This window comes from Ursus arctos, unplaced genomic scaffold (assembly GCF_023065955.2).
Source record: "Ursus arctos isolate Adak ecotype North America unplaced genomic scaffold, UrsArc2.0 scaffold_32, whole genome shotgun sequence".
Classification (NCBI taxonomy): domain Eukaryota; kingdom Metazoa; phylum Chordata; class Mammalia; order Carnivora; family Ursidae; genus Ursus; species Ursus arctos.
Genome location: NW_026623008.1, coordinates 9,498,872 through 9,519,594, shown reverse-complemented (window position 1 = coordinate 9,519,594; position 20,723 = coordinate 9,498,872). Strand labels below are relative to the sequence as shown.

The 20,723-nt window shown below is 55.5% G+C and overlaps 1 protein-coding gene across 5 annotated transcripts in view; it reads right to left on the bottom strand.

Annotated features, from left to right (window-relative positions):
* Window positions 1–65: 65 nt before the first annotated feature.
* Window positions 66–20,723, bottom strand: part of PRDM2 (PR/SET domain 2) — a 119,297-nt gene continuing 98,639 nt past the window's right edge. For 4 of the 5 annotated variants that reach the window (XM_057305488.1, XM_048221962.2, XM_048221961.2 and 1 more), the window contains 2 exons: window positions 6,417–6,560; window positions 1,812–1,911 (listed from right to left, as the gene is read on the bottom strand). In XM_057305488.1, the coding sequence (XP_057161471.1) occupies window positions 6,440–6,560 (121 nt within the window). In that variant the 3' untranslated portion in view covers window positions 1,812–1,911; window positions 6,417–6,439. Of the gene's footprint in view, window positions 1,912–6,416; window positions 6,561–20,723 lie in introns of all 5 variants that reach the window. The other variant, XM_026519800.4, reaches the window with a different exon arrangement.

Genomic DNA, 20,723 nt, shown 5'->3' with positions numbered 1-20,723 from the left:
CCCACAGAAATTGCCAAAATGGACACAAAACACAGAAATCAAAATGATCACTCCCAGGCTTGTTCTTTACAATCGCGCTTCACACTTTTATTGTTAATTTTCTTCACATGGCAGATACAGAACCGTTCTCTTCCGTGATCCACACCCACGCCCGAAAACCACCACTGACCAGGAAACACCACTCTTTAGAAGACCACCCCCGTCTTCGTGATCGGGACACTCGCCGCCCCTTCCGCCAGTCTGAGAGGGTCGAAGGCTGACCGGCACGTTTGCACATGCAAAAATGAGTGTCCCCCAGTCCCCCACATTTTCTGGAATTCACCATCGGCTGAAGGCAACTTTCGAAGCTTTGGATTCTTGAGCCTTCCTTGCTGCTGAAAGGGGAACCCTCAAGAACTGAGAGGCTGGGGTACAGTTCATGAGTGTCGACATTTATGGGACAAAACTGTATCTTAGGATAAGGAACAGCCACAGCTTTTCATGCTTGTGAGGGTTAACTTTAGGAGTGGGAAAGAGAATGCCAGCTTACGGAAATCGAAAACAAACGATGGTTTGGAGCTGGGTGGCAAGTGGAAAACTGTGGTGGAGGCCAGCAATCGGCACTTTTCTGCCCATGTGAGGGTCTCGTGAGACCTTCCTCCTGGACCATCATCAGACCCTACACTGCAGCCAGTCGACTGATTAATTAAATAACACAAGTTATAAAACTTTAAAAAGGGGGCATTTACAGTCAGGGACATAAATACGTGCTTTTAAAAGTGTCTACGTACATATTTACAGAGTTGCAAGATCAACCATAGTAGCCCTGAAAAAAAAAGTCCCTTTTTGTGTGTGACCACTCACGTTCTTCCAAGTGCTCTCCTTCCACTGTGGGTTTGATACATCACGACTGAAAACAGAGCTGAGAAAACAGCGCCAAAGTGGTCGCAGACATCCGTGTCTGGGGTCGGCCCCAAAGGCACAAAACCCAAGACCCTCACTGAACTGCTCAGCTCACCCGTTTCTCCGAGACATGGACTGCTCCTGCGCAAAGCGGAAGCCAGCTCCATCACTCCCTGGCAGGCAACTGGTGGCCTCTGGAAATCTCTTCTCCCCCCCCACCCCCGTGCTTCCTAATCCTCCAACTTATTTTGCGTTTCCCAATTTTTGTTTCCCTTTTCAGCTAATTTGAGAAGGTCAGCCGCTAAAGGTGTTGATGGTCCCACCAAGGGAGGCAAAAGAAGCACCAGGGAGACCTCCCCTTCTCCCCACATGCCGCCCCATCCCCCGCCTCTCCCAAAGGAGGAGCCAGATCTGCAAATGGGGATGGGGACTTTGTCCCGCGAAATGGACTGCCTAGAATTTTAAATCTGGAAAACGACTCAGCCAGCAGCTCAGGCAAAGAAGGGAGGTTTTTGAAGTGCGCAGGCCAGGAGGGTCGATCAGCGAGGCTCCGACGTGTCCACACGCCGTTGATTCCCAGAGATGGTGGAAGGCTAGGGAAGGTGGGGTGATTAGAAGGGAAACTCGGCCTCCTCCTGAAGGCCTTCCTCAGAAAGGGCTGGAGCCGACCCCTGAGCCAGACCACAGTCCCCACCATGGCAAAAGACAACTCGAGAAGCAAAAAGCAGGATCAAGGAGCTCTTGAAAAATTGCATAGTAGGGGAGGCCCCACCCCAGCAGGAAGGCTGAGCTGCAGAACACGGTCCCGGGGGCTGCACCCAAGTGTCATCCACGGTGTGGAATCAGCTGCCTTCCTGTCTCCCTGGGGTTTGGGACCCTCGTCTGAAGACCACACACGCACGCACGCACACGCACACACACACTCCCTTCCTTTCTCTCGCAGGCTCATCAAAGTGGAATAGGTCGGTACTCCCTGCAGGGCAGAAGGCCAGTCCCTTTGGCTTCACTGATTCCAGGTCACTTCAGGTGCTGAGGAGAAAAAGAAAAGAAAAATGGTAACAGTGGCCGCAGACTCAGTGCCTACCCTGGGCTGTTGAAGCATTACCTCATTTAATTTTTCCAATTAAAGGACTGACTGAAGTACACTACACATACAGAGAAAAGCACAGCTTGACGAATGTTCACAGTGAACACACCGCATGCAGAACCAGCCCCCAGATCAAGAAACAGAATGGGACCAAGCTCCCCTTCGCCTCCGGCCCATGCTCCCTTCTAGGACCACCACTAACCCTCACCCCCCAGAATAAACTCCCGGACTTCGATCACCATAGATTGATTTTGCTCATTTTTAACTTAAATAAATGGAATCATTCAGTCCGTATCCTTTGTGTCCGGCTCCTTCCACACGACACGTTTGTGATTCATCCCTCCCGAGCCTGTGCGTGCAGCTCCGTCACCTCCTTGCTATGGGAGTCTACCGGACGATCGGGCCACCTTCATCCGGCTGGTCCACTGCAGAGGGCAAGGGGGCAGTTTCCAATTTGGGGCCACCATGAGTCATGCTGCCGGGACACGCTTATCCGTGTCTGGAGGACACATATGGTGCACACGCGTGCATAGTTATGCTGAGCAGAAGTGCCGGGTAGTAGGGTGTGCACATATACGAACTCTCCCGTGTGTGGGTTCTGGTGTGCGTGTGCACGCATTCCCGCCGAGTGTCTCCCTGGTGGTATAACTGCTGGGTCTGGGGGACACGTATGTTGAGCTTCAATCAGTCCTGCCAAAGACTCTGCCATAGTTAACTACACGACCACCTGATTTCATTCCAATGCTTCCGACGACCCTCATAGCAGGTGACACAGATCCCCAGATCCCCATTTTGCACGGAAAAAATAGAGGCTCACAGAGGACAAGTGACTTTTACAAGGCCAGGGTGATGACAAGTGGCAGCCATGGGACTTGAACCCAGGTCAAGCCCACTTCAGAGCCTGTGTATGCTTTCTGTTATGGGGGAACAGCTTTGCCTGTATGCTTCGTCCACAGAAACCCCACCCACAGGACTTGACACAGCCAGGCACGGGAGTCAGGACTTCATAACATTTGCTGCATGGGGCTGAAAATGAGCATGGCATCGTGCTGGGCCACGTTCAGGCACTCCGTCCTCTCACCCCGTGGACCTGGTCATCATTACTGTAACTGCCACTCCTACCACTAACTACTATTATTATTACTATACCACTACTGTGATGACCGGCTGAGAACAATGGTAACAGCAGTGCTGATTTACAGCAGGCTTATGACATACCAGGCACTTTCCTAAGGGCTTTTCATATACTAACCTGTGCTATCCTTATGGTATACCCACAAGACAGGTATTACTAGTAACCCATGTTACAGATGGGCAAACTGGAACACAGGGTAGTGAAGTACCTACCAGGATTACGGCAGCCAGGATTCACCTCCAAAAAACGCACACTTAACCACTACACTAGGTCCATTCCAAGCCCCTGAAATCTCTTGATGGGGCAGTATGTGAGGGTACCTTCAAGAGAGCGGGCCTCCCTTCCCTGTGGAGGCCTGCAAGTGCCCTGCACAAGCCGGAGGAGAAAAAGAACACAGGGACAGGGGCCAGCCGTGAAGTGGCCTGCACTCCCACAGTCTGGTGTGGCTGGTGTGTGTCACCTGTGGGTCATCGAGTGGGATCCACAAAAGAAGCCAGCTTGCCAATCCCTAGCCCGAGGGGCAGCCCTCCAGGGTGGGGACCCCAGCAGCAGGAGCTGTGGGCTGGACCACTGGGGCTAGAGCTGAGAGGGTGGCTCTCCTATCACCCCGCCCACCCTGCTCCCGGGACCCCACGAGAGGGCCAGTGTTGGGAAGCCTGCCCCAAGGCCGGCAGCAGCCGAGGGGAAGATCATGGAGGTGGCCAGATGAGTGAGAGATGCCAGTCCCTTCCCTGGACAGCCCCCTCAAAGACCCTGGGACCAAGTGTGCTGGCCTCATGCAACGGAGAGAGACAGAGGCACAGAAGACATGCGGGGGCAGCTTCTCATGGGACTAGATGGGGTGGCATGTTTTATGCCGAAAAGTGACCAGAAAGCCCCGGGCTTTGTCCACGACATCGATAAAGGCCAGAGGGGGAGGCACGCCACGAGTCAGCAACGGAGGAAAGGTGAGCTCCTCGCTGGGTTCAGACCGTCGAGTAAACCAGCCTCTAAGCGGCAAGGGCAGCAGGAAGGCACAGTCCTGGCGCCCGGGCACTCCGAGGACATCACTCATTTCTCAGAACAGACCCCATACGCACGGGCACTTTCGCGTACAATTTCAGGGGGCAGCACAGACCCCTCAGAGTCCACCATCCATTCGGGGAGTCATATGCCTCAAGTTCTGCCTCCTGTTCTGCCACTTGCCCCATCTCAGTTTCCCTCCCTATAAAATGGGCATCTTGACCCCCACATCCTTCCCATGCTAAAATCCTTTGTCACAGCACTTAAAACACCATTCTGGAAACGTGTGGAACGCTGCTATGGACTGAACTGCTATGGGAGCCCTTCTCCCCAGTGTGATGGAATTTGGAGTTGAGGCCTTCGGAAGGTGATTAGGCTTAGATGAGGTCATGAGGGTGGGGCCCCCATGATGGGTTTAGTGCCCTCACAAGAGACACCAGAGTCTCCTCTCTTCCCTACCAAGGACACAGCAGGAAGGTGGCCTCTGTAAGCCGGGAAGAGGGTCCTCACCAGAACTCAGCCAGACTGGCACCCTGACCTCAGAAGCTCAGATGTCCAGCCTCCAGAATCATGAGAAATAAACGTCTTGTCTAAGCCCCAAAGTCTGTGGTATGTTATGCAGCCTAAACCAAGGCAAACAATATAAGTTTTTAATCATTTATAGATATATAACATATATATATATTATCAGTCACAGACACGAAGGACATTGGGCCACTGCTCATCGGAGCACCTTGCTTGGGAAGCTGCACGTGTTTGGAAGTAAGGGAAGAGAACGCATCCGTCCAGGGTCACGCGCTGGCCCCCGGGCAGAGCCTGAGTTAGCCATGCTTGGCAAACACCACATCGCCACCAGAGACTGCCGTGGCCGATGGATGCGGCCCGGTCTGTGGCCCAATCAGTCCAGGTGCACCTGGCTCTCCCTCAGGCTACAAAGAACACCTGCTCTGGGCTGGAAGCCACACCCTGGCGCCCATCCACACAGACGTCCACACGGCAGCGGCCACCACAGGGAGGGGCCCGGGACGTGCCTGGATCCAGAACTGTCCTGGCACTGCCTCCCATGGTCCGGAAGACGCCAGCCCGACCTCCCGTCTCTCGGCCCTTGCCGTTCTGCGCTGAGTGACCATTTCAACTCTGCTCCCCAGCATTCCCGGCTCAGGGGCACGTGCCCTCTCAGCAGCCTGTGCTGGAGACGCGGGCTGCGTTCTGGCTCAAGACAACACAGTCTCTGGGGAAAGCGGGTTTTGTTTCCATGCCCCTCCCTGATCCCCAGAGCCCAGCGCCCAGAGCCTCCAGCAGCTTCAGGAAGGGAGGAGTGAGCTCTCTGGGCCGCAGGGCAGGCGGAAGGACGACCGTACAGGACAGAAGACCCCAAAGTTTCAGAGCTTAGCCCAATCTTGCCCGAAACAACTGCGTTCTCATCCTCAACAACCCTGGCTGCATCAAGCAGGCACCCCCACACCTGGGTGTGTCCCAGAATCGCCGGGCCATCTGCTAATACAGATTCCCAGGCCCTGCACACCACGACGCTTGCTTGGTAAGTTTGGTGCCGCACCTTGGGGTCTGTGTCTTTAACTGGTGCCCCGATGTACTGGGCACGGGGTCCTCCCATCACGGTCTCAGGGACACAGTGACAGAAGACATGCCGCGTCACCAACAAAGCAGCCCAGGCCCCCTGAAGAGGGAAAGACCAGCTTCTACGAATGAATTCAGGTTTTACCATCAGAAAATCTAGAAAGAGACTTCTGCTTCAACATAAATTTAAGTTTTATGTTTTGCACAATACTATTACTTTCACTTTCAAACACACTGTGGGAATAAAGACTAGACCATCTTTTCTGGGCTGAAAGCCGCTGAAGGTCTTGATGAAGTGCCGGCTGTCATGGTCCCTGCTGTTCTTATTCAACAGTCACAGCTAACGGCTGGAGCTACAACAGCTAAGAGCCGAAAGCCAGTGCTTTCCGTGCATCAGGCACCTTCTGCCTGCTCTGCATACTTGCGACGCTTCTAATTCTTACAACCCGTGAAAGAGGTACCACTGTCATCCCCACTTCACCAAGGTGGAAACTGAGGCTCAGAGAGACTGAGTGACTTGCTGAGGTCCCACAGCCAGGAAGTGGCAGAGCCAGGGTTGGTGCCCAGGTGCGCCACGGTCCGCACCTGTCTGCAGGAAGGCCCCGTGTACCACCTGGCACCCAGGCGGTCATGCCCACCCTTTTCCCTGCTTCCCAGCCCACCCCAAGACCCAACTCCTCGGCCCCCAGAGCCACCCGAACGGCCCCAGAAGCCGCTCCTCCCTCCTTGTACCTGTCAGGGAGCAGGCGAAGTGTCTACTCTTTGAAGAGGGGTCCCTGGAACTGGGCTGCTGCCGTGGCCTTGACATTCCTACACTGCCTGGTGATGTACGGGGCGGCTGGCGGAGGGCACCGGGACGCCAGGCGGAGACTGTAGCTGTTGAGAGGAACAACACACAGCATCAGCAGGGGACCCCCCAGGAGCCCCAGACGGCACCTTGAGGCCCCCGAAATGTGGGCTTTAACGACCCACGGGAGTTCCACCAGCCTCTGCCCACCACCTTGCCTCCCCTTGCAAGGAGTGGGGCGAGCAGAAGCATCCCCCAGCCGGGTTCTGCGAGACTGCACTGAGCAGCGCTGTCCTGACAACTGCCCCACAGATGGACAGGCGAGCTGGGAATGGAGGGTGCTGTGCGGATAGCAGTTGTACTGTGCCCCCACGTGCCTGGGGAGGTTTCCGGTACCACGTTACATCCATCACCTGCAGTGGGTCTCCTCCAGGCCACTAGCTGCACTCGGTCCCCCATCCCAGCCTCACTGCACCAAACACTGTCATTTCGGGAATCTTGAGGGGAGTGTAAGCCCAGATCCTGTGCCAGTTTGGCCCTCTCTGCTACCAGAGCTCATTAAATGAGATTTTTTTTTTCTTCCAGGAAAGCATTTAAGAATTTTTTTTAAAAAGATAGGTAACTTAGACCATTCCTTCACCCAGCTAATTCGGACTCATCGTTCAGGTCCTGGCTGGGATACCTCCTCCAGGAAGCCTTCCTTCTTTTACTCCTGAATGGGGCAGCCCTCCTGCAGGCTCTCACTGCCCCCTGGTCCTTCCCCTCCACAGCACTTGTTACACTGAATCCCAACTGCAGGATAACGTATCTGCCTCCCTCACAGACTCTGAAATCCCAAGGTCGGGGCTTTTGTCCTGCTCACCGATGCATCCCCATCTTAGCACAGCAAAAATAAATAGTTGTTCAATAAGAACACGTATGCTGGAAACGTGCCAAGGATTTACATACACCAACTATCCTACTCTTACGTACAGCTACCAATATGTCAGCCCTGACTTACAAACGGGGCAACAGGCCACAGGAGGCTACGCACCTTGTCCCAGGTCCCAAATCTGTTCCCCAGATAGAATGGAAGTGAGCAGGCCCTCCAGTCAGGAGAGGAGAAAGGTGAGGCGGGAGGGAAAGCGGGAAGGGTGAACACTTCCGGGAACCTCACCTGTATCAGGTGTTGGCTCAGAGTCAGCTCTGTCTGAGGGAGCAAGAGATGGGAATGGGGCCAGTCTCGAAGCTGACACGTCAGGGCTTCGATTAGTGGTTCTCAACAAGGGCAAGCATTTGGCAGCGTCTGGAGACATCTCTGGTGGTCACCTCCGAGGGGAGGGATGTTGTCACGGCATCTAGTGGATGGGGTCAGGGAGTGCTGCCAAACGTTCCACGATGCTCAAGACAGCCCCCGTGACAGGGAAGGACCCGAAACGTGAACCGTGTCAAAGCTGGCAAAGGCAGCTATCGACAAATAACCTATTACACTAAATGAGGAAGTGAACATACAAACAGACACATGAACAGACAAGTGAGGGCCTGGCTCTGGGTGAAGGTGCAGGGCCGCCCCTGTGTGCGCTCCTCCCAACGCTGTGCGACCCAGGTCTGTGGTCAGCTGCTTCTACCAGCTGAGCAAGATCCAAGGCAGGAAACTAAAGACGAGCCCACGCTTGGCGGCAAGCCTGTGCCCCAGATGGACCACCAAAGCTCCGCAATCATGAGGCCCAGGAGGTGGCCTGGGGGCTGGCTGGGACCCCGACGTGAGCTCAGCCCCTCAGCCAGCCGACCCGACTGTGGGAGGGACAGTCCGCTGCAAGGCTGCCTGGACACTTGGGACGACGTGCACGCCCTTGTCCTGTCGGGGAAGAAAGGGCAGTCCGAGCACACTGCAGGTCCCCTACGCTGTCCCGTCTGCAGACGTCTCTAACAGAGCAGAGCAGGACGAGCAGCAGCAGGCCTTGCATCATTAATCTCTACATCCCCTCTCTGTTACCAGCATCGCACACCTATTAACCACTCAAAAACCAGATCAGTCCAACAGAGGTAACAGCCCTGGCCTCTAGCTGTCCGGCATTTCTCTGCTCCCTTGAGCACAGGTTCCAGGCTCAGGCTGAGGCTCAGGCTCTTGCAGCCGCAGCAACCACACCCACTTCCACTAGGGGGCGAGCTTTCTCCCCAGCCCTTGGCATCCCTGTGGTTGGTAGAGCTTATGATCAGAGGCAAAGCCCCCAAAGGCAGGCTCCTCTCACCACCTGCCTGGCCCAGTGGGGGCAACCCCAGCTGGCATGCACACAACCCTTGTAATTCTCAAGTGCTCTCTCAGCTGTTATCTCCGGACCGTCCCGGCACCTCAGGAAGTGGGGAGAATAAGCACTTTTTAATACCCATTTCACAGATGAGGACACTAAGGCTCAGACAGATTCCGAGACTTTCCTGGGGAAGCAGAGCCCAGGCCTTTCATCTCCAGGGCCACAATTTCTGGGAAGACATCAGATCACCACCTAGGTGTCTCCTGTTAGGAGTAGAGCAGTGATGTCCAGCAGGACAGTCTCCTTCCTGACCACGAAACCCCTCCTGTGTCAGAGAAGTCTTCCTGAGAGCCCAGGGGCTGCCTGGAGCTGAGATGTCAGGTGCTGAGAAACAGTGTCTCCAGTTCTCAGTACAGTAGCGGTTAACGTGCAAAGACCTGATTCTAGGTTCCTGGCTGTGTGACCCTGGCAAGTCAGGAGCCTCTCTGGGCTCTGGTTTCACCATCTGCAAAACGGGAGCAGTAATTTCACTGGGTGGTTGTGCTGATGAAATTCAGAGGAAGCTCTCAGCACAGGACATGTGGGCACTCGAGTATCTACCTGCACGTGTCTGCACGGGGACAGTCGGCGGGGACGCCAGGGGCCGGCCAAGCAAGGGGATGCCAGGGGCTGTGACGCATCCCAAGGAGGCAGCGGCATGGCTGTCAGTCCCGATCCTCATCCTCACTGGCCGTGTGGCCCAGGGTAAAGCCCTGCCTCCTAGGCTCCGAACCTTGGCCTCCTCATCTGTAAATAGAGGCCAGCCCTACTGGCCTGCCGAGGCAGAGCTGGGCTGGGAAGAGCCCGGGGACCGGGATGCGAGGGCACGTCGCCTTCCGAGAGTTCAGCACTTGCGGGATGCTCCTGGTGGCGATGACGCGGGGGGTCAAAGCAGGGGGGCGGCCGGTGCCCTCCCTCCATGGGCCCGGTCGGGTCTCCTAGGAGCGCCCCTCCTCACTGGCCTCCTCACTCCCAACCCTTCTACAGAAGAGCAACCTGCCCCTTCCCCGAAAGCACACTGGATCACGACGCACCCGGCTGCAACCGTCAATCCCGGGCTCCCAGGACACTGACCATGTTCCTCAACACACAGAGGCCGGCCCCCCACCTCCCCGCCCCCTCGGTGCCCCGGCTGCGCTGGGCTCCCTTCAGCGCGTCCACACACAGCCGTCCTGGCGGCCCTCAGCCCCGGCCGCTCACTACATTCACGGGAGGCCAGGTGCACTACATGCACGCCGGGCCCGTGACATGGGCATTTCTGGCGGTGGCACGGGGCCTCTGTATTTGTAAGCTCCCCAGGGATACTATGTGGGGCCAAGGAAGCCGCCGGCCCCATCCTCACAGGGCTCACCCCTCCTTCCTTCAAGTTCTCGCTCAGGGGCTACCCCTCCCCTCCCGTCCACGAGCGTGCCTTTGCACGGAAACCGCAAAGGCCCTCGCTCTCTGCCTCCAGCCCCTTCCCTCGACGGTATCCACCACGGCCAACACACTCTGCGTCCCCATGGTTGTCCCCTGGCTCCAGAGGCGGCTTCTCGCGCAGCCCCGGCACCCGGACCTTCGCCTGACACACAGAAGGGAGTCCACGACCTGCCGGGCTCGGGGCTGGGGACGCTGTGGGGAGTCAGACAGACACACTTCCTCCCCTCACCCAGTCTGCGCGCGACTCGGTGTAGCCCAGAGAAGAGAAATGCTCGCGTGCAGGGGGAGCCTGATGCCAGCGTGCGGCCAACACTCAGGCCGCCGGCTCCAGGCCACCACGTTCTCGTTCAGCCCCCACGGGTCCCTGGTAAAGGAGACACCGGGACATGTGGCACCACACACAAAAAACAGAACTGAAGAAACAGGAGTGAAGGCCAGGGCCGGGGGAGGATTCCAAGAGTGGAGGGCCCAGGCCTGGGCAGAGAGCTACGCAAGGACCCCCAGGACCTAACAGGCTTGGTCTGTTTGCCGGGGGCGTCTCCACAAGCTAATGAGTCACGGGGTAGGGGGCTCTGTCTCTTCGCATGGGGTTCTGGTGCCCCAACGCCACTGAGCCCAGGGGACTTGCGGGGAAGGTGACGTCATGGAGTGGCAGTCACACCTGAGCATCTCCGGGGCCTTCTGAGGACGGGGTGCGGGAGTCAGAGAGGTGGAACAATGTAACAGCGCAACTAAAAATAAGATGGGCCAAAGCCATCCCATCAGTGAGCAGATAATTTAATGACACGAAGAGGGGATCTACAGAGAAATCCAAAGCTGATGGATATGGAAAGATGCTGGAGTCCAAGAAGAGCCTGTTAACACAACAGACCACAGTCACTGGGCAGACTGGGGACAGGCCCCGCAAACACGGTGCCTGCAGGTGAGGGGATGTGACCGGGTCACAGACTACCCCCCACTCCCTGCCACTTTGAGGGCCAAGCACCCCACCCCACCTCCTGAGAGCCTATTCAACTCGTCCCTCTCAGAGCTGCTTACCCCAGCCGGGGGGAGAAACCGCTACTGCCACTCAGCACCCTGTGAGCACTGCAGACACAGCGAGAGCAAGTGGGTCACAACCCCACCTTCCTAGACCACAGTGATCCCCACGGAGAGAAATGAAGCAGAGGAGAGCGCTCAGGAGTGCGTGGTGGGCGAGGGGGAGCTGTAAGGTAAAAGAGGAAGACCTGTGAGCCAAACCTGCAGGTGGTGGGTGGTGGATCTGCTTGAACACCTGGGCATGGCACACTGCAGGTGTTGCAAACAGCACAAGCAAATGGCCTGAGGTGGAATTTGCCTGGAACGCCAGAGGAAAAGGGGCAGAAGGGAGCATCTTGTGAGCCCTGAGCGAGGTGGGAGCCAGGTCGTTCTTCTGGGCAGCAGAGTGACATGACCTGGCCATGACCTGGCACAGACTGTAGGATGACAAGAATGAAATGGGCAGGGGAGGGGGGGGGAGATGAACAAGTTAGTGATGGCAGCCTGAGCCTCAGGGCAGCAGTGGGAAGGAGCTGGCTCCAGATACAGTTTGGAAGCCTTGAGGACAGGATTTGCTGACGAACTGGATGTCCGGGCTGGGGCTGGGGCCAGGAAGACACCAGAGTCTCGCCTGACTCCAGAGCAGGATGGTTTGCCTTTAGCCAAGATGGGAAGATAGCAGGAGTGGCTTCAGGGAGACATCAGTTTGAAAAGGATTAAATTTGAAGTGTTTATTCGACCCAAAAGAGAGGTCAAGTGGGTGGCTGAAATGGAACTGATGAATCGGGTTGGTCAGCATCTGGGTGGCCCAGATGGCTCAGCAAGGGGAGGGACACAGGATGGGATGGGGGAGGGGCAGGTGGTGATGTGAGGGAGCCCAGAAAGAGGCATGGCAAGCCTGTCCAGGGAGAGTCCAGGGCAAGGAGGCCATGACTGAGAACCATAGCTGTATTCAGCGGCCCAGGGCCTACCGCTACCCGGTAACAGAAGCCTCCAGGGCAAAGCGGGAGGGTCCAGAGAGCTCCCTCAAGGACAGTTCTGTCAAGGGAGGCCAAGAGGGGAAAGGGCTTGGGAGGGGAGGAGGCCAGGGGCTCTCTGGTCCCCACAGGAGTCTCCATGCCCCCTGCCAGGCTGCCTGGACATGCTGAATAGAGTCCCCCGCCTGCCTTGTCCCTCGCAGGAGCAAGGAGGGATGTCCTGGAACGTAGGCCCCAGAGCTGGTTCGGCCACACAGGAGTCTTACACAACTCTCCATAAATTCTCGGAGTGCAATTCATTTGAAGTCAGTGTCTGATGTTCTGCCCTCTTGACAGAGGTGAAGGGAGAGGCAAAGTGTGTGGGAGCCAGTGCCGAGGTGGGACAGCCCGAGATGCTGTTGAAAATCCCTGGAGGCTGGGTGAAGCCCCACAGGTCCGGGCTGTGGGAGTCACCGCCTGCTTCCTGGCACCAGCCACTGGCCACCTCAGGAATGGTGGCCTGTTTGGCTCCACCTTCCCCAAGCAGACAGCCCCTTCCATTCCACGGAGGCCCTCCCCCTCAGATGAAGGCCCCAGGCTGGGAGTCAGCGGCAGGAAAAGTGGCCCAACACTGGCATGCAGGAGCTGGAGTTTCAGCCCTAGATCTGCGGCTGACTTGCTGTGTGGCCTCTGGAAGATGCCTCCGCCTCGCTGAACCACAGCTATCCCACCCATAAAAGGAGGATGTCAAGCAAGGAAAACTATGCAATGGTATCATTTATTGAGTACCTGCTATGTGCCCGGAGCCACTTCAGGTGCTTTATGGGAGCTCCTCAAATATTCCCAGCAGCCCTTGAGGCAGAGACTAGGGCGATCTGTGTCTTACAGAAGAAGAGACAGAGGTTCACAGAGGTGAGGAAGCCCAACATCCCATTCATGTTCTCTTGGCCAACAGGGGTGCAGCCAAACTCTGAATCCAGGACCATCTAACCCCAAAGCCTGGGTGCCCCTCCCTGAGGCAGTTCTTGCAGCGATGGGAATCCAAAGAGTGCTTTTCAATATTCCAAGAAGCCAAATGGGGTTCACCGTTTGCCCCCAGGACAGCCACCCATGAGGCCAGGAGTTGGCTTTGAGCTCGAACCATGTCAGCTCAGAGGAACCCTGGCATCGAGAGGAGGGGGGTGGGGGGCAGGGGTCGCAAACTCCAGCGCTCACCGGAGTCACCTGAGAGATTAAAGCAAGCCTGCAGCCCGCGCCTCAGCCCTACAGGCTTTGATTGAGCTGGTCTGCATGCCAGGCGGTGAACACTTTAAAAGCCAGGTCTGGGAGCCACTGGTCTAGATCTGTTTCCCCAAGTCCCTGGGCGCTTGCTAGAAACGCCGCTGCTCAGCCCACCCCTCCCACGACCTCCTGCGTCAGGAACCTGCGTTTTACCAAGCTCCCGGGGGCGCACAGGGGGTCTGTGTGCACAGAAGTCAGGGGAGCGAGGGGCTGGGGACACCTCCAGCAGGCCGTCAACGCAGGCCAAGTGCTAGGTGGCCGTGCCTAAGAGGGGCCTGGCTCTGAAGCCTGGACGAGGACAATGCAAGTGGCCCCTGGGGAACAGGAGCAAAGGCCTGAAGCAACTGGCCTGCACAGTCGTTGAGCTTCTATCAAGTGGAGACACTGGGGTCTGGGGTCTGGGCGGGGGCGGGGGGGGGGGTCCTGCAGCTAACACGTGCGGGTGGGCACCGCCGGCCCCGGCAGCTCCGTGCTTAGATAGTATTTTCATTTACTCTTCCCTCTAACCACATGGGAAGGGTTATTGTGTTCTTTCTCTGGCTGAGGGGACAGTAGCACAGACAAGTAACTGCAGTCACACAGAGAGGTGCGAAGAGATGGGGAAAGGGCAGGGAGGGAGAGAGCCGGGATTCACAGATCTGATCCAGACCTGAAGTCCGCCTCTCAGCACACAGATTCTCCTTCCCTCTCTCCAGCTCTGAAGGCAGCCACGTGCCCGTGCTGGCTCCAGATTTGGCTGCCATGCATCCAAAAGACCAATCACGTCCCTGCCTCGTGGGGCTTTCATGCCAGGATCTGAGGACTTCGGAGGCCATTAGTTCCCCAAACCTGTTTGGCTTGAACTCCAAATACCCAGCATGTGACAACTCATAACACGACTCAGTCAACAAGAAGGCTGGCCCGGCCTGTGGTGACCTCAGCCAAAGGGAGCTGCCAGCGGGGAGATCCCTGCCAGGGTGGCGCCTCCGCCCTGCCAGCCTAGGACGGGGGCAGGGGACCCCCGCGGCCATGCCAAGCAGCCCTTCACTCTCAGTGCGGAAACTGAGCCAAGTGAGGAGGTCACTCACTCAAGGTCACACGGCAAGTCATTCTGGGGAAGCAGCAAGGGGACACAAGTGGCCTCACTGCCTATTTGGGGACACAAAAATGGGGAGGAAGGGCAGAGTGAAGCCCCAACAGACTTGGGACAAGGAGCCGTGGGAGCAGGTGCCCCATAGGTGAGACTGAACTCAAGCCCCAGAGACCACTATCTGTGTTCATTTCTCACCCACTCGTCTGGCACCAAGAGGTGCTTGGAGAATGTTCCCTGAACAAGAAAATGGCCAACCTGGAGCCCAGACCCCCAAACATGCCCGTCTACATTGCTCGAAAACCAAATCACCCTGGGAAAAAACTTCCCAGTAGGTTCCTCTCACTACCGAGGCCCCACCCAAACTGTGGGACCAAGTCCCCACTTCTATAACTCTTTGAACACGACTCCACAGGCCTCAGGCCTCCCTGACAGACCCTCCCTGCTCCCCTCAGTGCAGAGGTTCAAGTCTGGAGGCCCCACACGGGCAGAGAACAGCCAGTGGCCCAGATGAGGCCGGCTCAGGCCCGAGCAGCCCTGGCAGGACCCAGCAGGATGGACAGACGAGTGGCTCCTCGGGCATGGACACCTCACACCGCACTTTGCTCCGACGCCACTGAGCTCTGGTACACCCCACGCGCCGTCCCCTCTCCCCTCCCACTGGGCAGCAACAGGCTGCTAACACCCAAGGAAACACCCACAACCAGGAGGGAGGCCAGAAGGGAACACGAGCAAATACACGTGGGTTAAGACAGATGAACACATACAAAGCATGTTCCCATCGTGGGACAAAAAGGGCGGATGGGCCTTCCCTGAGGTCCACATGGAAAAGCTCCTTTAAATGGTAAAATTCTGTAAAGACGCCTACTCTTCATTATTGTGACCATTCCGTCTTTTAAAGTTGATATGAGTCAAATTTAAAAAAAGATGAAGTCAGCTCCAGGGACAAACCCTCACATGGTCTGGAGCGGTTGGGACTGAGAGTCTCGTAAAGCCCTGTGTGGGTCTGCCCTGCGAATGGGGTCTCTACATCCTGATGCTGGTGCCTGTCCCAGGGCACTAACGAGAAGATGTGGCCGCCTTAGGGGAGAAGGCTTGTGGGAGCTCAGGGGGCAACTTTGCTACCAAGACGTCTCAACCAGCTCGTCTTGGGAGGCCTGGGTGTGCCAGGAAAGAGCTTGCTGGGAGCGTGAACGGGGCGCTGGTCAGCAACGGGCAAGGGTGCTGTGGACTGTGGGCCGGAGGCCTCATCCTCACAGGGTGCAGGGGCCTGGGTGGCAGAGTCTGCTGGTGCACCTGCCCCGCCTCCCCCCACCAGTCGGCCATCCCCCAAGCCCTCACCCTGTATCCTGGCTGCCTCAGGCCGTAGCGTGGAGGGCTGGGACAGTTCATCCTGTTTTATCGACAGGGACGCAGAGGAGTTCTGCAGGTGCTCAATGATTTGGACCCAGGCCAGCCAACTCCGCTCTGGGCTACCTGGGCCTCCCCAGGACCCTGCACTTCATCTAGTTTGTGACCCACTCATTCACAACGGTGAGGCCATGCAAACAGGCCAGCTCCCTGCAGGGGACAGACCTCCCGGCCCAGAGACTCATAGCCAGGTAGTGACAGATATGGCATGAAAACCTGCCTACTGCATCTCCCATGTAACTGGCATTTCCCAAACCAAGGTTCGGCAGAACTGGTTCCCCCGGATGCCACGTGTGTCCACGTTATCACCTGCATCCTGGCAGCCAATGCTTCCATGCTTCCTATGTGCCAAGTGCTGGGCCCAGTGTTTGACTTGGAATCACACATTTAATCTTCACAAGACCTTTGTGACATGGGGACTACTACATTTTATACACAAGGAACTAAAAGCACAGAGAGAGTCGGCAGCTTGCCCAAGAACACAACGCTGGCAAGAGGCAGAGCTGGGATCAAAGCCTGAGCCACCCACCTCCAGAGCTCATGAAGCCAAACAGGCGTGTCTCTGCAGGATTACTGAGCCTTTAATGTGCTGACAGGCGGTATAAATTCCCAAGAGGAGGACGCAGGCTGTCATTTACCCCAAACTTATTTCCCCCATTGATGTGATAACTACTTATTGAGGCCTGCTCTGTGCCAGGTACACAGAACATAGTGGAGAGCCAAGCGGATGTGCTCTCTGAAGGCACAAGACTCTGCAAGGGGATAGCTCTGATCTACGCTAAGCCTCTGGGTGGGGCCCTCAGAGCACCACAAAGAAAAAAAAAAAAACTTAATTTAGCCTTTCTGAACAGAAATTTCCTAAAATCAGCCATATAGGGGCTCCCGGGTGGCTCAGTTGGTTACGAGTCTGCCTTCGGCTCAGTCATGATCTCAGGGTCTTGGGATCGAGCCTCGCGTCAGGCTCCCTGCTTGGCAGAGGGTCTGCTTCTCCCTCTCCCTCTGCCATTCTCCTTGCTTGTGCTCTGTCAAATAAATAAAATCTTTAAAAAACAAAAAATAAAATCAGCCATATGAAGCAATGTGTCCTGAATTTGATTCAGTGTAAACTTTGGGAGTCAGGTTCCCCACTCTGCACATGTATATGGGCTGTCATGTGCCTTCGTGGGGAGACGTCCTTGAGACTTATGAAGGGGTGCCAGCCTTCTTGTCTCCACGCCAAACAAAACCAGGCACTCCAGTGATTATCAGCATTCATCAGTCAGTCAAGGACCTATTATACACCTGGCCCTGTGGTAGGCCCTGGGGACACAGCAGTAAACCAAACAGACCTGGTCTCTGCTCCCATGGGGCATGTGTCCTAGAAGGGGAAGGTCATCATCTGTATAATACAGAAGTAAATACATAATTACAAAGTGTGAAAAACAGACACTACCAGAGCTCAGAACAAGGGAACGGACCATAGAAACACTGTGTGTGTGTGTGTGTGTGTGTGTGCGTGTGTGTGTGTGCGTGTCTGCATGCACAGTTTCTGTTTATACCCTGAAACTTAGGCTCTGGGACACAACCAAAATGCATTTCAGGATTTGCTCCTTTTTACCACATTGCCTTTTGCTTTATTTTATGGGGTAGGAAGGGATAGAAGAAAAAGAGCATAGACTGCATAACTTACTTTACTCCCAGGAAGAAAAGAGACAGGACTTCCCAAAGAGGTCCTGTCTGTCCCGTAAGGCCACTCCTCCGGGACAGGGGTGGGGGCGAGAACTGTTACTACCAATTCACAACCCCAATTCTTTCCTGTCCTCCTGAGTCTCAAAGCAAGTTTTACACCAGGGGATTTGGGGAGATGGCAAATCGGAACAAGCCCAGGGTAGGAACTCATCCAGTCTCTACCCTGGGCCTTTTCTGAACTGTGAATAGCAGATCTGGATGCACGGGGATCTTTTGCTTTTTACAAGCTGCAGATGTGACAATCTGCGAACAGCCAAGGACAGTCCCTGCATTTTCAGTGGGTCACCCTTGGCTTGCTGCAGATGGGTTTCAGACAGAAAACAGCCCTGGAGAAATGGAAGGAAAGTTGGGGATGGTTGTGGTGGAGATGCCTCCCTGGGGATGTTAGGGGGCATCTCCACCTGCTGAGCAGGCCCAGAGGCGAGCTGTGGGGGGTCCAGAGAAATGCCTTTGAGAGCTGCAGAACAAGGCCTGCCTCTGTAAAAGTCCAGGAGAGGGGCCTCCAGCACACGGAACCCGGTCTGAACCCACCACCACTGTCAGATATCACATCGGTCCCCTGCACACCCTCTGCCCAGAACAGCTCCGGACTCTTCCCCAATCTCTCCAAGTCCCCGACGCTAGAGCGCCCGCAGACTCAACTCCTGGGCGTCTCCTCTTTATCTACACTCACTCTTTGGGGGTTCCGGTCTTGTAGTTTTCAAGACTGTGTGCACTCTGAGGACACCCAAATTTACATTTCCAGCGGGATCCTTCCCTCTGAACTTCAAACTCTATATTCATCTACCCCGTCCACACCTCTCCTTGATGGCCTCGTAGCATCTCAGACTTCATCTGCCCAAACCTGAATTCCCAGCACACACGCACCACACACACTGGCTCCAATTAGTCTTCACTCCATCACTTAATGGGGGGAAAAAAAAAAGCACCTGGATGCTAAAAACATAGGCCAAAACAAAGCAAAACAAAAAACACCTGTCGTCATCCTTAATTCTCTCATCCAATCCCAGCCACTCCTCAGCAAATCTCACCTAGAACTCCACTGCTGCTCGTACCTCCACTGCCACACTCCCATCCAACTGCAACATTCCTCACCTGGGTCACAGCATCCCCTTCCTAGTCTCTATGTCTAGTCTTGGCTCCTTTCCGTCGATCCTTAACAGATCAGCAAGAGAGCTTCTTTTCAAAGGCAAGCCATCCCCTAGTACTCTTCCCCTCAGAGCCCTCCAATGCCTTTCACTCACTCAGTACAAGGGAAGTCCTTACAACGGCTGCAGTAGCTCCTGGTTACCTCCCTGACTTCACCCCCTACTCCCCTCCTCTCCCGTGTTCCCCTCCAGCCAAGCTGGCCTCCCCCAGGGTTCCCGGAGCATGCCAGGGATGCTTCTGCCTCAGGACCTTTGTACTTGTTATTCCTTCTGCCAACTGCTTTCCTCCCTAGGTCCCCACGCTTCCTTCCTCACTTCCAAGTCTTTGCTTAAATGTTCCCCTTTTCAGCCAGGCTTTCTCTGACCCCTCCCCATTTTAAATGGTAGCCCCCATTCTGACTTCAGATCTATCCCCATTTCGCTGTTGTACTTCTGTCCACAGCACTCACCTCCCGACATTCCATGCAGCCCCTTGCTTGTCCACGGTCTGCCTCCCCGCCCCTGCCCCCACAGAACACCAGCTTCGGACACTGCTACACCCGTAACAGTGCCTGGCACACAGCGCCCCGACATCCGCTCCTGAATGGATGGGTAGCGGAAGGAATGGATGGAGGCCCAAGACTTGCACTGTCTTTCCCGACTAAATTGCACCCGTGATGCACTGCCTGTGATTTCCGGATACTGTTTAAAGTGGGGCCAAAAATGTTAAGTCACTTATAAAAGCAATCAGAGTGCAAAACCTTCCTATGCCTTCATGCAAATTCTTAATGGCTTCTCATCCACACCTAACTGGTTGACAACTTTTAAGCGCATTACTGGGCGCCTTTCTAAGCGTTAACAGCTCCATGCTCATACTGTGTCGGTTTGGATACTATGTCAATGAGTCACAGGAGTACAGTGGCAGGAACAGGGCTGGGAACAGACACAGCTGACTTTTGGCGGCACTGAACTTGACCGCTGGGAAGGAAGAGCAAGGGCTCTCCCTGCGGGTGTCGTCACGATGCGTTCCGGAGGGAACGCACAGCATCCGTCAACAGGGAGGGTTGATTCAATGAAACACTGATTGAACTTCAACTGTATTTCAGTTGATCCCCAGCTGGTATCGTACCAGAAGTTCTGAAAGATTCCTGGTAGCACCCGCCCTGGCAGGCCCGGCACTCTGCAAGACGTCCTCACGCCATTCCTTAGGTGGCGGTGACCACACTGGACGCGAAGACAGACGAGCACACGGGAGAGCCCAGGGCCTCCTTCATGGAGCACGCACCATCCTGTGACGGCGGCGGCGGGATCACATCACCCAGCAGCTTGAACGCCAGTGAGCGGGGAAAAGGCCATGGTGAGTGATGCTGAGACCCGGTGGGGGAACAGCCTGGTTCGGCACAACCCCATCACATGTGTACGACGCGGGGAAATCAAAGAGGAAGGAGTTCGCTATTCTAAACAAAAATAAAAACACACAACACACGCAAGAGTATCTTCCATTGCCGTGTATTTTGAAGGTTCTACAAGTGAGGGACCCCTTAGGAGACGTTGGGTATCAGGAGGCAGAAATAAAGCTGGTGACAGAGGAAGGGTGACCCTACTTTCAGAGCCAATAATTTGAAGGAAGTTTTTAAAAACGTGAAGGAATATTTGGATAGTTCCACCCCCCACCAAGTTCAGGATGCTCGGCGACAGTCACAGGCAGCTTGTGTGTGTACTGGCGCAGAACTTCCCTAATATCGTTGAATCAATGAGCTGGCAGCTACACTGGACTTCAGCATACAACCTCTTTCTGGCCTCTGGTTTCTCAATCAGCTTTCGCTATGCATCCTTAACCTGGAGGACGATGCAGTGAGATGGCAACGCTTTAATGCTGACTAATTATCGCCAAATAACCAATCCTTTTCTTTCAACCTGACCTCAACTCGTCATTTACTTCTGCAAGTGACGCTCTCTATTCAGTTGCTGACAA